Source organism: Garra rufa, chromosome 5 (genome assembly GCF_049309525.1).
Source record: "Garra rufa chromosome 5, GarRuf1.0, whole genome shotgun sequence".
NCBI lineage: Eukaryota > Metazoa > Chordata > Actinopteri > Cypriniformes > Cyprinidae > Garra > Garra rufa.
Genome location: NC_133365.1, coordinates 41,089,118 through 41,101,454, shown reverse-complemented (window position 1 = coordinate 41,101,454; position 12,337 = coordinate 41,089,118). Strand labels below are relative to the sequence as shown.

The 12,337-nt window shown below is 33.0% G+C and overlaps 1 protein-coding gene across 2 annotated transcripts in view; it reads left to right on the top strand.

The window, feature by feature from the left end:
* Positions 1-9,304: 9,304 nt before the first annotated feature.
* The window catches only part of LOC141335357 (uncharacterized), a 42,518-nt gene continuing 39,485 nt past the window's right edge, over positions 9,305-12,337 (top strand). For both annotated transcript variants that reach the window (XM_073840787.1, XM_073840785.1), the window contains exons 1-2: positions 9,305-9,396; positions 10,807-10,833. In XM_073840787.1, coding sequence (XP_073696888.1) covers positions 10,815-10,833 — 19 coding nt within the window. In that variant the 5' untranslated portion in view covers positions 9,305-9,396; positions 10,807-10,814. The remainder of the gene's footprint in view (positions 9,397-10,806; positions 10,834-12,337) is intronic.

Below are 12,337 nucleotides of genomic sequence, written 5' to 3'. Positions count from 1 at the left end.
AAAGTGGAGAGACTCTGTATAAACGGGATGCAGGAGCCAGATACAAAATCAGATAAAGCTGTTCAAGTTCAACTCACAAAACAGTTTCTTAAACAGAAAACTATCCAACAAGGGTAACAGGCATCCAAATAAGTTTTGAGTTTGCTCACAAAACCCCTTTCATTCTCACAAAGGGCTTTCAAATAACCTGATAAAAACACAGGTAAATAAATCTCCCATAATGAATAATAAAAACAGCAAAAGCTGAGTGTTTTTTTTTTTTTTTCTTTGTGTGCAAGTGAAAGTAAATGTACTTGCAGTAAAAGTGAAAGAGATTTGAATGCTTAACTAGTGCTTTGACAGTTTTCACAACAGCAGCAACAGCAGGAAAGACGAAGACTGCTAACTTGCAATAACTTGCACTTTTTTCACACAACTCTTATGACCGCTTCAGGCCCTCTGCATTCTCGTCAACTGAGATAGGAGACTTTAGACAGAAAAGGTAAGTGGAGCAACAAACCAAGTAGCTGTTCACACAGTGTTTACGTGTTCAAACTAGAAAAGAATAATAAAAAAACAGTTTCAAGAATAGTTTTTCAAGTAGAGCTTATTTAGCATGAAACAGATTTATAATGTGGCATTTGTCAGTGAGATACTGAAAAAACTGGGGGAAAAACAATTATTTTGATTGAGATGATTCATTAAAACAAACATGTCCTAAACTGTAGTCAGACCTGTTATGTTACTGGTGACGACATACATTCCACAATACTTAATAAAGACAGTATAATACAAAAACATGACATAAAATTAATTAATTAATTTTGTTACTAGTTGATTTTTAAGTCAGTAAAGCCGATAGTATTGAAATACAATTTTTTTGTGATGGGGGGGATGTTGGGTGGTTAGATGGAAATCATTTATTTCTCTCACCATGTTTTTTGTCCCTATTTAGGAGAGAATAATGGCAAATGCAAGCAACAGTAAGTCTTTAATTATGTCTCATGACATATTATTTAATTATCACAAAATATAGCATAACTTACAGCTGAAAGTGTACAGAATCTGCTAAATTAATTATTTTACCAAAATAAAAAGGATCATACAAAATGCATGTTATTGTTTATTTAGTACTGACTTGAATAAGATATTTCACATAAAAGATGTTTACATATAGTCCACAAGAAAAAATATTAATTGAATTTATAAAAATGACCCCGTTCAAAAGTTTACATCCCCTTGATTCTTAATACTGTGTTCTTACCTGAATGATCCACAGATGTGGTTTGTTTGTTTTTTGTTTTTTTTGTTTGTTTGTTTGTTTGTTTTGTTTTTTGTTTTGTTCATGAGTCCCTTGTTTGTCCAGTTAAACTGCCTGCTGTTCTTCAGAAAAATTCTTCAGGTCCCACAAATTCTTTGGTTTTCCAGCATTTTTGTGTATTTGAACCCTTTCCAAAATGCTCACTGATGTTCCAAAAGGAAACGCAATGCATTAAGCCAGGGGGTTAAAGCTTTTGGACTTTGAAAACCAGGGTAAATTTAACTTTTTTTGTCTTCTGGGAAACATGTAAGTATCTTTGGTAGCCTCTGAAGGGCAGTACTAAATGAAAAAATATGATATTTAGGCAAAATAAAAAAAAAAATGTACACATCTCCATCCTGTTCAAAAGTTTTCACTCCCCGGCTCTAAATGCATCGTTTTTCCTTCTGGAGCATCAGTGACTGTTTGAACCTTCTGTAATAGTGGCATATGAGTCCCTCAATTATCTTTATTCTGAAAAGATGGATCTCAAACTCATACAGTCATTGTTGGAAAGGGTTCAAATACACAAAAATGATGGAAAGCCAATTTGTGGGACTTGACGAATTTTTCAGGAAAAACAAGGGACTTGTAAACAACTATCACTAAACAAACAAAAACACAATGCAGTATAAAGAATCAAGGGGATGTAAACTTTTGAACAGGATCATTTTTATAAATTCCACTATTATTTTCTTATGAGGTAAAATAACATAAATTTTCCAGATTCTGAAAGGGTGATGTAAACTAAACTCAACTGTAGATATTGGACATGAGTTCATGTGTTTTTCTCTTCCTTCACAGATAAGTTTCATCTTATTGTTCCTGATGAAGCTCAGAGTGCTGAGGTCAAACTGGGGTCTGATGTCACTCTACTATGTCACCTGTCACCTGAAATTAGTGCTGCTGACATGGAGATCAGGTGGTTTAAGGAGACAGACTGTGTGTGTCTCTATAAGAACAGACAGGTGACAGAGGGGAGAAGCTATGGGGCCAGAACAGGTCTGTCCACTGAGGAGCTGGACAGAGGAAATGTGTCCTTGACGTTGAGAGAGTTAAGAGAATCAGACATAGGAGTTTACCTGTGTCAGGTCATCAGTGAAGATGCAACAGAGGAGATAACAGTAGAAGTAGGAGGTGAGCATCCTTTAATTCCACTTTACATCAGCCTTTCACAATAATCTCCTTTGTGAACTAAAAGTGTAAATCAGTCAGCTGTTGCACCAAATTCAATCAAACACATGTTCAAATTATTTGTTGTTCCCACAGCAAGGAACGATTCTGGTGTCCAACCTGTGAGTAAGCCATCAAAGGTTGAAGGTGGACAAGTTAATCTTAAAATATATGAGGTAAAATGGCTTAAGAAATACTTTCTGTTGAGATGTACATTAACACTGGAGTACCAAAAGCTATGCTGAATCAGCTCTAATCATAAGTGTCTCTGTACCATGTTTACGTCATGTTTCCATCTGCAACTGTAGAGCCATCCCAGGTAAAAAAAAAGTGCACTAAAATGCACTTTATTTAAGTATACTTAGTACACTTTTCAGTAATGTACTAAAAGTGCTCTATTTTCGCACACTAATTTTGTACTTAATGTACTAAAAGATAGTATTAAGTATATGTTAAGATAAACTTAATACCATCTAAGTGTACTCAACTGTGCTATTTTGAGGCACCCTGAAATTGAACTAAAATGTGCTTTTAACATACTATATCTGTATTTTAAAAAATATATTTAGTTAAAACTAGAAATACACTTGAACCCTATTTTTAAACATTTATAAATATATTTAAGACTAATTTAAAGTATAATAGTAATATATTAAAAGAATATTCAAAATGTGAAAAAAGTGTGCTAAAATACACTTTAAGTATACTTAGTACACTTTTCAGTAATGTACTAAAAGTGCTCTATTTTCGCACACTAATTTTGTACTTATTGTACTAAAAAATAGTATTAAGTATATGTTAAGATAAACTTAATACCATCTAAGTGTACTCAACTGTGCTATTTTGAGACACCATGAAATTGAACTAAAATGTGCTTTTAACATACTATATCTGTATTTAAAAATATATATTTAGTTACAACTAGAAATACACTTGAACCCTACTTTTAAACATTTATAAATATATTTATGACTAATTTAAAGTATAACAATAATATATTAAAAGAATATACAAAGTGTGAAAAAAGTGTGCTAAAATACAATTTAAGTACACTTAGTGCACTTCCCTAATGTACTTAAAGTGCTCTTTTTTCGGGCACTGATTTTGTACTTAATATACTAAAAGTTATTCTTAAGTACTCCTTAAGATAAACTTAAGATCATCTAAGTGTACTCAACTGTGCTATTTTGAGACACCATGAAGATGAACTAAAACGTGCTTTTAACATACTATCTCAGCATTTCCAAAAATGTATTTTGTTACCACTTATAATACATTTGAAACATATTTCATAAACCTTTAAATATACTAATTATGCATAAAAAATAAACTTACTGATTATTTAAAATACAATAATAATATATAACAAATGTATACAAGGCGTATTTATAATGTATTGCCCACATGTTTTTTATTAATAAAAAATACACTTATTAATTATTTAAAATACATGAATAATATATAAAAAAATGTATACAAAGCGTATTTATAATGTATTGGCCACATATATTCATTAATAAAAAATACATTTGTTGACTATTTAAAATACATGAATAATATATGACAAATGTATACAAAGCGTATTTATAATGTATTGCCCAAATATTTTTATTAATAAAAAATACACTTGATGATTATTTAAAATACATGAATAATATATGACAAATGTATACAAAGCGTATTTATAATGTATTGCCCAAATATTTATTAATAAAAAATACACTTGATGATTATTTAAAATACATGAATAATATATAATAAATGTATACATAGCGTATTTATAATGTATTTTTTTATTAATAAAAATATGTGGGCAAGACATTATAATTACGCTTTGAATAAATTTATTATATATAATTGATATATTTTAATTAATTAATAAGTGTATTATAATGAATAAAAATGTATGGGCAATACATTATAAATACGTTGTCACGAAACGTGTAGGAAAGCAAAAAATAACGTCTTCAATAAAAAGTCTTCAATAAATCCTCAGGCAGAGTAACAATAGACAGGAATGGCGGGAGAAGACGCGCACACAACGAAGGAACATAGGTGTAACGCTTGTAGCCGGACAAAGAAACAAGGAAATCAAACAAACTTATAAAGGGGAGATAATTACAACAACAGGTGGAGGGGATCACACTAATGAGCAGGAAGACCAAAAAAGGGCATGGGAGAAACCAAACAGACAGTCCAATGGGGGAAACACTGGGAAAAACCAAGACAAACAGTCCAAGGGCGTGACATACACTTTGTATACATTTATCATATATTATTCATGTATTTTAAATAATTAAGAAGTGTATTTTTTATTATTAAACATATGTGGGCAATACATTATAAATATGCTTTGTATACATTTATTATATATTATTTATGTATTTTAAATAATCAACAAGTGTATTTTTTATTGATAAAAATATTTGGGCAATACATTATAAATACGCTTTGTATACATTTGTCATATATTATTCATGTATTTTAAATAATCAACAAGTGTATTTTTTATTGATAAAAATATCTGGGCAATACATTATAAATACGCTTTGTATACATTTGTTATATATTATTCATGTATTTTAAATAATCAGTAAGTTTATTTTTTATGTATAATTAGTATATTTAAAGGTTTATGAAATATGTTTCAATCCTATTAGAAATGGTAACAAAATACATTTTTTGGAAATGCTGAGATAGTATGTTAAAAGCACATTTTAGTTCATCTTCATGGTGTCTCAAAATAGCACAGTTGAGTACACTTAGATGATCTTAAGTTTATCTTAACATATACTTAATACTATTTTTTAGTACAATAAGTACAAAATTAGTGTGCGAAAATAGAGCACTTTAAGTACATTAGGGAAGTGCACTAAGTGTACTTAAATTGTATTTTAGCACACTTTTTTCACACTTTGTATATTCTTTTAATATATTATTGCTATACTTTAAATTAGTCATAAATATATTTATAAATGTTCAAAAGTAGGGTTCAAGTGTATTTCTAGTTGTAACTAAATATATTTTTTTAAATACAGATATAGTATGTTAAAAGCACATTTTAGTTCAATTTCATGGTGTCTCAAAATAGCACAGTTGAGTACACTTAGATGGTATTAAGTTTATCTTAACATATACTTAATACAATTTTTTAGTACAATAAGTACAAAATTAGTGTGCGAAAATAGAGCACTTTTAGTACATTACTGAAAAGTGTACTAAGTATACTTAAATAAAGTGTATTTTAGTGCACTTTTTTTTAACCTGGGAGAATTACCACACTCAAAATCAGTTTAAGTGTTAGTGCTAATAATGCATTCATATTAAGTGTACTTAAGTACAACTTTTGGGAAAATGTACTTCTACTACAATACATTACTAATAGATTTTTAATAAAATAAATTTAATGTAAACTTAAAATTACCACACTCAAAATCAATTTAAGTGTTAGTGATAATAATGCATTCACATTAAGTGTACTTAAGTACAACTTTTGGGAAAATGTACTTCTACTACAGTACATTACTAATAGATTTTTAATAAAATCAATTTAATGTAAATTTAAAATTACCACACTCAAAATCAATTTAAGTGTTAGTGATAATAATGCATTCATATTAAGTGTACTTAAGTACAACTTTTGAGAGAATGTACTTCTACTACGGTACATTACTAATAGATTTTTAATAAAATCAATTTAATGTAAACTTAAAATTACCACACTCAAAATCAATTTAAGTGTTAGTGATTATAATGCATTCACATTAAGTGTACTTAAGTACAACTTTTGGGAAAATGTACTTCTACTACAGTACATTACTAATAGATTTTTAATAAAATCAATTTAATGTAAACTTAAAATTACCACACTCAAAATCAATTTAAGTGTTAGTGATAATAATGCATTCATATTAAGTGTACTTAAGTACAACTTTTGGGAAAATGTACTTCTACTACAATACATTACTAATAGATTTTTTATATATTAACTTATTTTAAACTCAAGATTAGTATGTAAACAGTGTACTAAAAATCAACTAATGTTTAAAGCATTTAAAGCACACTTTTGAAAAACACACTAATAAAACTCTTTTGGATGTTTTTTCTGTAGTGTACTTTATTGTAGTACACTAAAAAAATATTTAAGTATTACTGGTATTTAGTATACTTTTGTCAAGTGTACTAAAGTCCTACTGAAGTATAAACATACTTTTAATTAGTAAATTTATAGTGTATAACCATCAAACTTTTATTTAACACAAAAAAAACAATGTACTAAAAATGTATTTGCAGGTATTTAAGTGTATTTTAATTGCATTTAAGTATATTTTTTTTTCACCTGGGATAATGGACTCTTAAGGCTGTTTTCTTTATACTTCCACAGTCAGACAAGACTTGGGGGGAGACTCAGAGAATGAAAATGGAGGAATCTGCTTTAATGACAGGTGAGTGTTGTGAAAGTTCACTTTCTTTGTCTGTTATAAATCAGGAAAGACATTCAGTTTCATCTGGTAGACTAGACATCATTAGTATGATTTCCCTTTTCAGAGCTTGAAGTAAATTATGTGAAGGTACTTCATCAAACAATTTTTAAGGTTTTCAAAAATCAAGGGAAGAAACTGGAACAAACCGAAATTCAGTTAAAGGAGTCCAAAATGGATTTGGAAAGAGTCCTGCAACAACTACAGACAATCACAGAAAAATCTGGTCTCCTACAAAATGAAAAACACCTTGATATGAAAGATTCACTAATTCAGCAAATAGAAAAACAACTGCTACAGATAACTAAACACATAGAAGAGAAACAAAATCAGCTCCAGGAGAATGACACACAACTGGAGAATATAAGCAAACAGATGAGTGAGAAAGAGAAACTGCTGGAGAGCACAATCAAAGAGATGGAAGCCAGTAAACAACAACTGGAGACACTGAGACAGGAGCAAATGAGACATGAGGAAACATTGGAGAAGAGGATTTCAGGTAAGAATTTTGATCTAATTTTATCAAGCACATATTAATATGAGTGCTTGCTAAGGACATAACTTGATGTTACATCTGGGATTGTTTCTTTTTTCTTCTCTCAGAGATGAATGAAAAATCGAAATGTCTTGAAGAAACAAAATCTCTTCTAGAAGAAAGAAATAGAAAGATTCAGGATCTGGAGAAAGAGAAAGAAAGACTCAATGAAGAACTTCAAGACAAGGATAAACGTCTTAAGGACATTAATGCTAAACTGATGCAGACAGTCAGAGAGGTTGAAAAGAAACAAAATCTGCTTCAGGAGAATATGCACAAAATGTTGAGTGAGAAAATAAAACGCCCAGAGAATAAAGTGATAGAGCTGGAAGCCAGTAAATGCCAATCAAAGGAATAGGAAACTAAAAACACAAATCTGGACATAAAACAGCTAAAGTGTTCAGGTCAAATTACATGCATGATTTAAAGACGATGTATTTGGTGTTTTTATAAATCTGCATGTATGAATAAAAACAAAACAAAAAAGCATACAATTATTTTAAACAAAAGATTTCCCCTTTAATTTTAAATTCAGTTTTCACAATATCCCAGGAAATAACAGATATAAAACTGATACTTTTTTGTTAAGATCACCCTTAGCATCAAAATAAATGATTTGTTTAAACTAATTAAGGATTACCATACAAATCCAGTAGAATATATATATATATATATAATAAACTGTAAGAAACATAATGTGAAACATAATGTTTATGTGGTGATGGGTGTCCATTATTATACTGTATTTCATTTGTGGGATGTGTTGATAGTTAGTACTGTGCCTTTCCTCTACAATTTCATTAAAAGTTGTGTATAATGGTAATGTGTGTTTCTTTTTATTTAACTGAGTTTATGTAATAGGGTCAGATGACATTCCTATAGTTTGCTGCAAGACTATATATGAGATACGTCTGCATCCTCAAATTTTATAATATATTGTTTGTCATTTATTTTTATAGTTTCTTTAATTTTTAAATCATTATATGAGGTATAATATGGTCCTTAACATGTCTAGATGTTACTAGCATGTTGTTATTAAATGCATAGAGACTTTTGTAATAGCTGCCCTTTTCCTCCAGGGCCATGCTGTACAAAAATGAAACCTGCGGTGCCAGTTTACTATACATTCAATCTTTTTTAATAAACCAAAACCAAAGGGAATAAAGTACAAAATGACCAGCAAACATTACATTACATTACATTTATTAAAAATGTAGTGAGTAGAAAGTAAAAGTTTATAATTTGTGTGATACTGTCACGAATTGAGTCGTCCTGTCTTCATAAACTCTTGCACTACACATCATGGACTTCATTCCCCACAAGCCACTGCACTAATCACCGCATTCACCTGCTCCTTGTTTCTCACTGCACTGATTACCGCTCACACCTGCACCTCATTTCTAGGACTGCATTTAAGCCACTCTCACACTCAGCTTCTTCGCGAAGTCTTGTATTGCCCCGGCTGCATTTCTTCCCATTTTTGTTTTCCCGTGTTTGATTCCTGGACTCCCTCCCACGTTTGATTCTCGCTGCCAGCCCCAACCTTTCTGCCTGTGTTTTGACTACGATTTCTGCATGTCCCTGTGTGTTTGTTTTGTTTTGTCTTATCTAATAAATGCTGCGAATGGATCCGCTCGTCTCCGACCGTCCCTGTGACAGATACTCAGTAAAACTACAGAAGATACTCAAGTACAGTTATTAATTACATTTACTCAAATACTTTCCATCTCTGCTGCAGGGGGATTTTAAACTGTTTTCATTTGGCAAAAATCCAAACACCAAAACAGCGCGTGGGAGGTGTAACTGCAGTTACAGAGAGATTGAAAGTGAAAGAATTTTTCATCTGACATCAGACCAGCCTGAGAGGTTGTTCAGGTTATTTCTCCTTTGCACTTAAGCTGGATAGACAGCATATTTAAAGAAGAAAGGTAAGTGAAGTTCATGTTACTCAGCATCGAAATCTGCAAGGTAACATTTAGGCTACTGCAAATTCATTTAAATATCCTTCATTAAATTGACGGTTCTAAAATGCATCTGGAACCGTGTCCTAGCTGAGACGGCGACACGCGAAATTTCTATTTTAGAAACGGTTTCTATTTCAGCGACGTCACGGCTAGAACAACAACATACAAACTATGACAGTGATAATCTCGAGTGCTTATTATGTGCTTTATTCAATGTTAAAGGTGTCTAATGAGAGTTTAAATATCATATTGCGTGACATTTATAGCCATACTGAAAGCAATAGCTTACCTCAGATCTTGAAAATACATTAAAGCAAACAGACGTTAAAACTGCGAACCAGACAGTCACTCAGTATGTAGTTTTAATAATGTTAAAAAGGTTTAAGATTTATGAATTCGATTATAAACGTGTCCATTTCGTTAGGAGTGCTGTGCACTTCTGCAGTTCTGTGTGGACAGGCAAATTGCTTGTCGCTGGAATATTGTCTATTCGCGTGTTAGGACACGGTGTTGAACTGCCCATAAAGATTCGACTTAATTATATTTTCGGGATGTAGTCTACATGTTGCATATCGAAATCTTCCTCTATCTAGCCCTATAACCGTCTGTTGAGATGACTTGTGATATCATTGCGCTTCTATAAACAATCTCATACATAGATTCAATGTAGAAACAATTTTTTGCAACAGCTATATGTACCTACGAATGACTGTGCTAAGATTTTTAATAACGACTTGCTAACTTGGGAAAGTGGGTTTCTCAATGTGCAGTCGTTTTTTTCATTTCGCTTTCACTTTTGAAATCAGTCATTAGGGAGGGGAGGGTGATGGGGGCGTAGTAGCCTAAGGGCAAAAAAAAATTATATCCGATAATGACGGCTTATGCAGGAAGGTGGAAGCCTATTGTGGTCATCTCTTACAGTTCAGATGAGATGTTATAATTGTCATTTGTGTACATAACGCCAACTTTGTCCGTCGATACCTGATTTGTATCGAACAGTTCAGGAAGCAGTCCTTAGAAAAAGGATGAGAAGAACACAAAAGTATTAAACACAATCACTTGCCTTGTTGGTGTTTAAGGCTGTCCCCATTTGGCATGGACTTTGTGTTTTGTTACATATTATTTACATGCACAAACATTTATATTAAGGGGCGTCTGACAGGGGGTAATAGTGGAACAGAGTAACTGGAAAGACATCATTCATGAAAAAAAGATTTTTCTGCCATATGATGATACAGATTAAAAATGATTAAAAAAATGTTTTTACTATGTGTTGTAACAGTAGAGTCTTGTGAGAATGAAGTTTGATGGGGTGATGTTGCAGTCAGTCTGAAATCATTCTGTTCTTACTATGAGTCTTGTGCCCATGTTTAGGAGAGAAAATGGCCACTCCATGCAAAGGTGAGTAATTTTAAAGTAAAGTTTTTTTAAAAACTTTTAAAAGTATTTAAAAGTAATTATTCTAAAGTAGTTTATTTTCAGCCATACTCATAAATAGCATTAATATAATGCTTTATATAAATACAGTGGGGCAAAAAAGTATTTAGTCAGCCACCAATTGTGCAATTTCTCCCATTTAAAAAGATAAGAGAGGCCTGTAATTTTCATCAAAGCTATACCTCAACTATGAAAGACAAAATGAGAAAAAAAATCGAGAAAATCACATTGTTTGATTTTTAAAGAATTTATTTGGAAATTATAGTGGAAAATACGTATTTGGTCAACTACAAACAATCAAGATTTCTGTCCCTCACAGACCTGTAACTTCTTCTGGAATAAGCTCCCCTGTCCTCCACTCATTACCTCTATTAATGGCACCTGTTTGAACTCGTTATCAGTATAAAATACACCTGTCCACAACCTCAAACAGTCACACTCCAAACTCCACTATGGCCAAGACCAGAGAGCTGTCAAAGGACACAAGACACAAAATTGTAGATCTGCACCAGGCTGGGAAGACTGAATCTGAAATAGGTAAGCAGCTTGGTGGGAAGAAATCAACTGCGGGAGCAATTATTAGAAAATGGAAGACATACAAGACCACTGATAATCTCCCTCGATCTGGGGCTCCATGCAAGATCTCACCCCGTGGTAGAGCCCTGCGCGGGACTGTTTTCTTCATCCCGCTCCTGCCCGCGCCCGCCGAATTTCTGACCATTACCGCCCCGCTCCCGCAACGTGTGTGTTACACTTCCGCCCGCTCCCGCAATATGTATGTCCACTCCCGCCCGCACCCGCAAAACTCTGTGAATTTATTCCCGCACGATAATAGAAATGCATTGATTTTGCCTCTTCTCCCGTCCCGCAGGGAAAAAAACGTATTTGAATTGCTGTTATTAAAGAGATTCATGTTTGTTTCTTTCCCTGGCCTGCATGTATTTTGACAAACTGGTAGGGAATAGTAGCCCGGGTTATCGGGGACATCTAAAACGCTTAGGCTACCGACTTCAAGTACTTTTTTTCACGTAATCGCCGTATGCAGCCAGAGGAGGGAGCGCCGCGCCACTCATTACAACACACAGACTAATCCAGCGCGTTGTGCCGTAGACAGGCCGTTAGAAGTACAAAACGGATTTGCATCGGGTTAGGGAAGAGGGAGGGCACTGCGGGGCAGCCCAAACAACGGGAAAAAGGCGAATGGACGGAAGAAAACTGGACAGGTTTTCCCGAAACCCTCTCGAAATCCCCCTGCAAAACAAGTTAAGCTGTCCAATGAATGGAGTTGCACTTTACCTTATTGGAATACCTCCGTATCCTGAAAACGAAGTAAGTGCAAGACTTTTTTCCTCACTGACGCAAAGCGCGCTGAGCATCCTGATCCCGCAGTGCTTGTTTTTAGCCGCCCATTCCCGCCCGCAGCAAAGTTCAAACCGCCCGCTCCCGCGAGATTTGCGTTGGGTCCCAA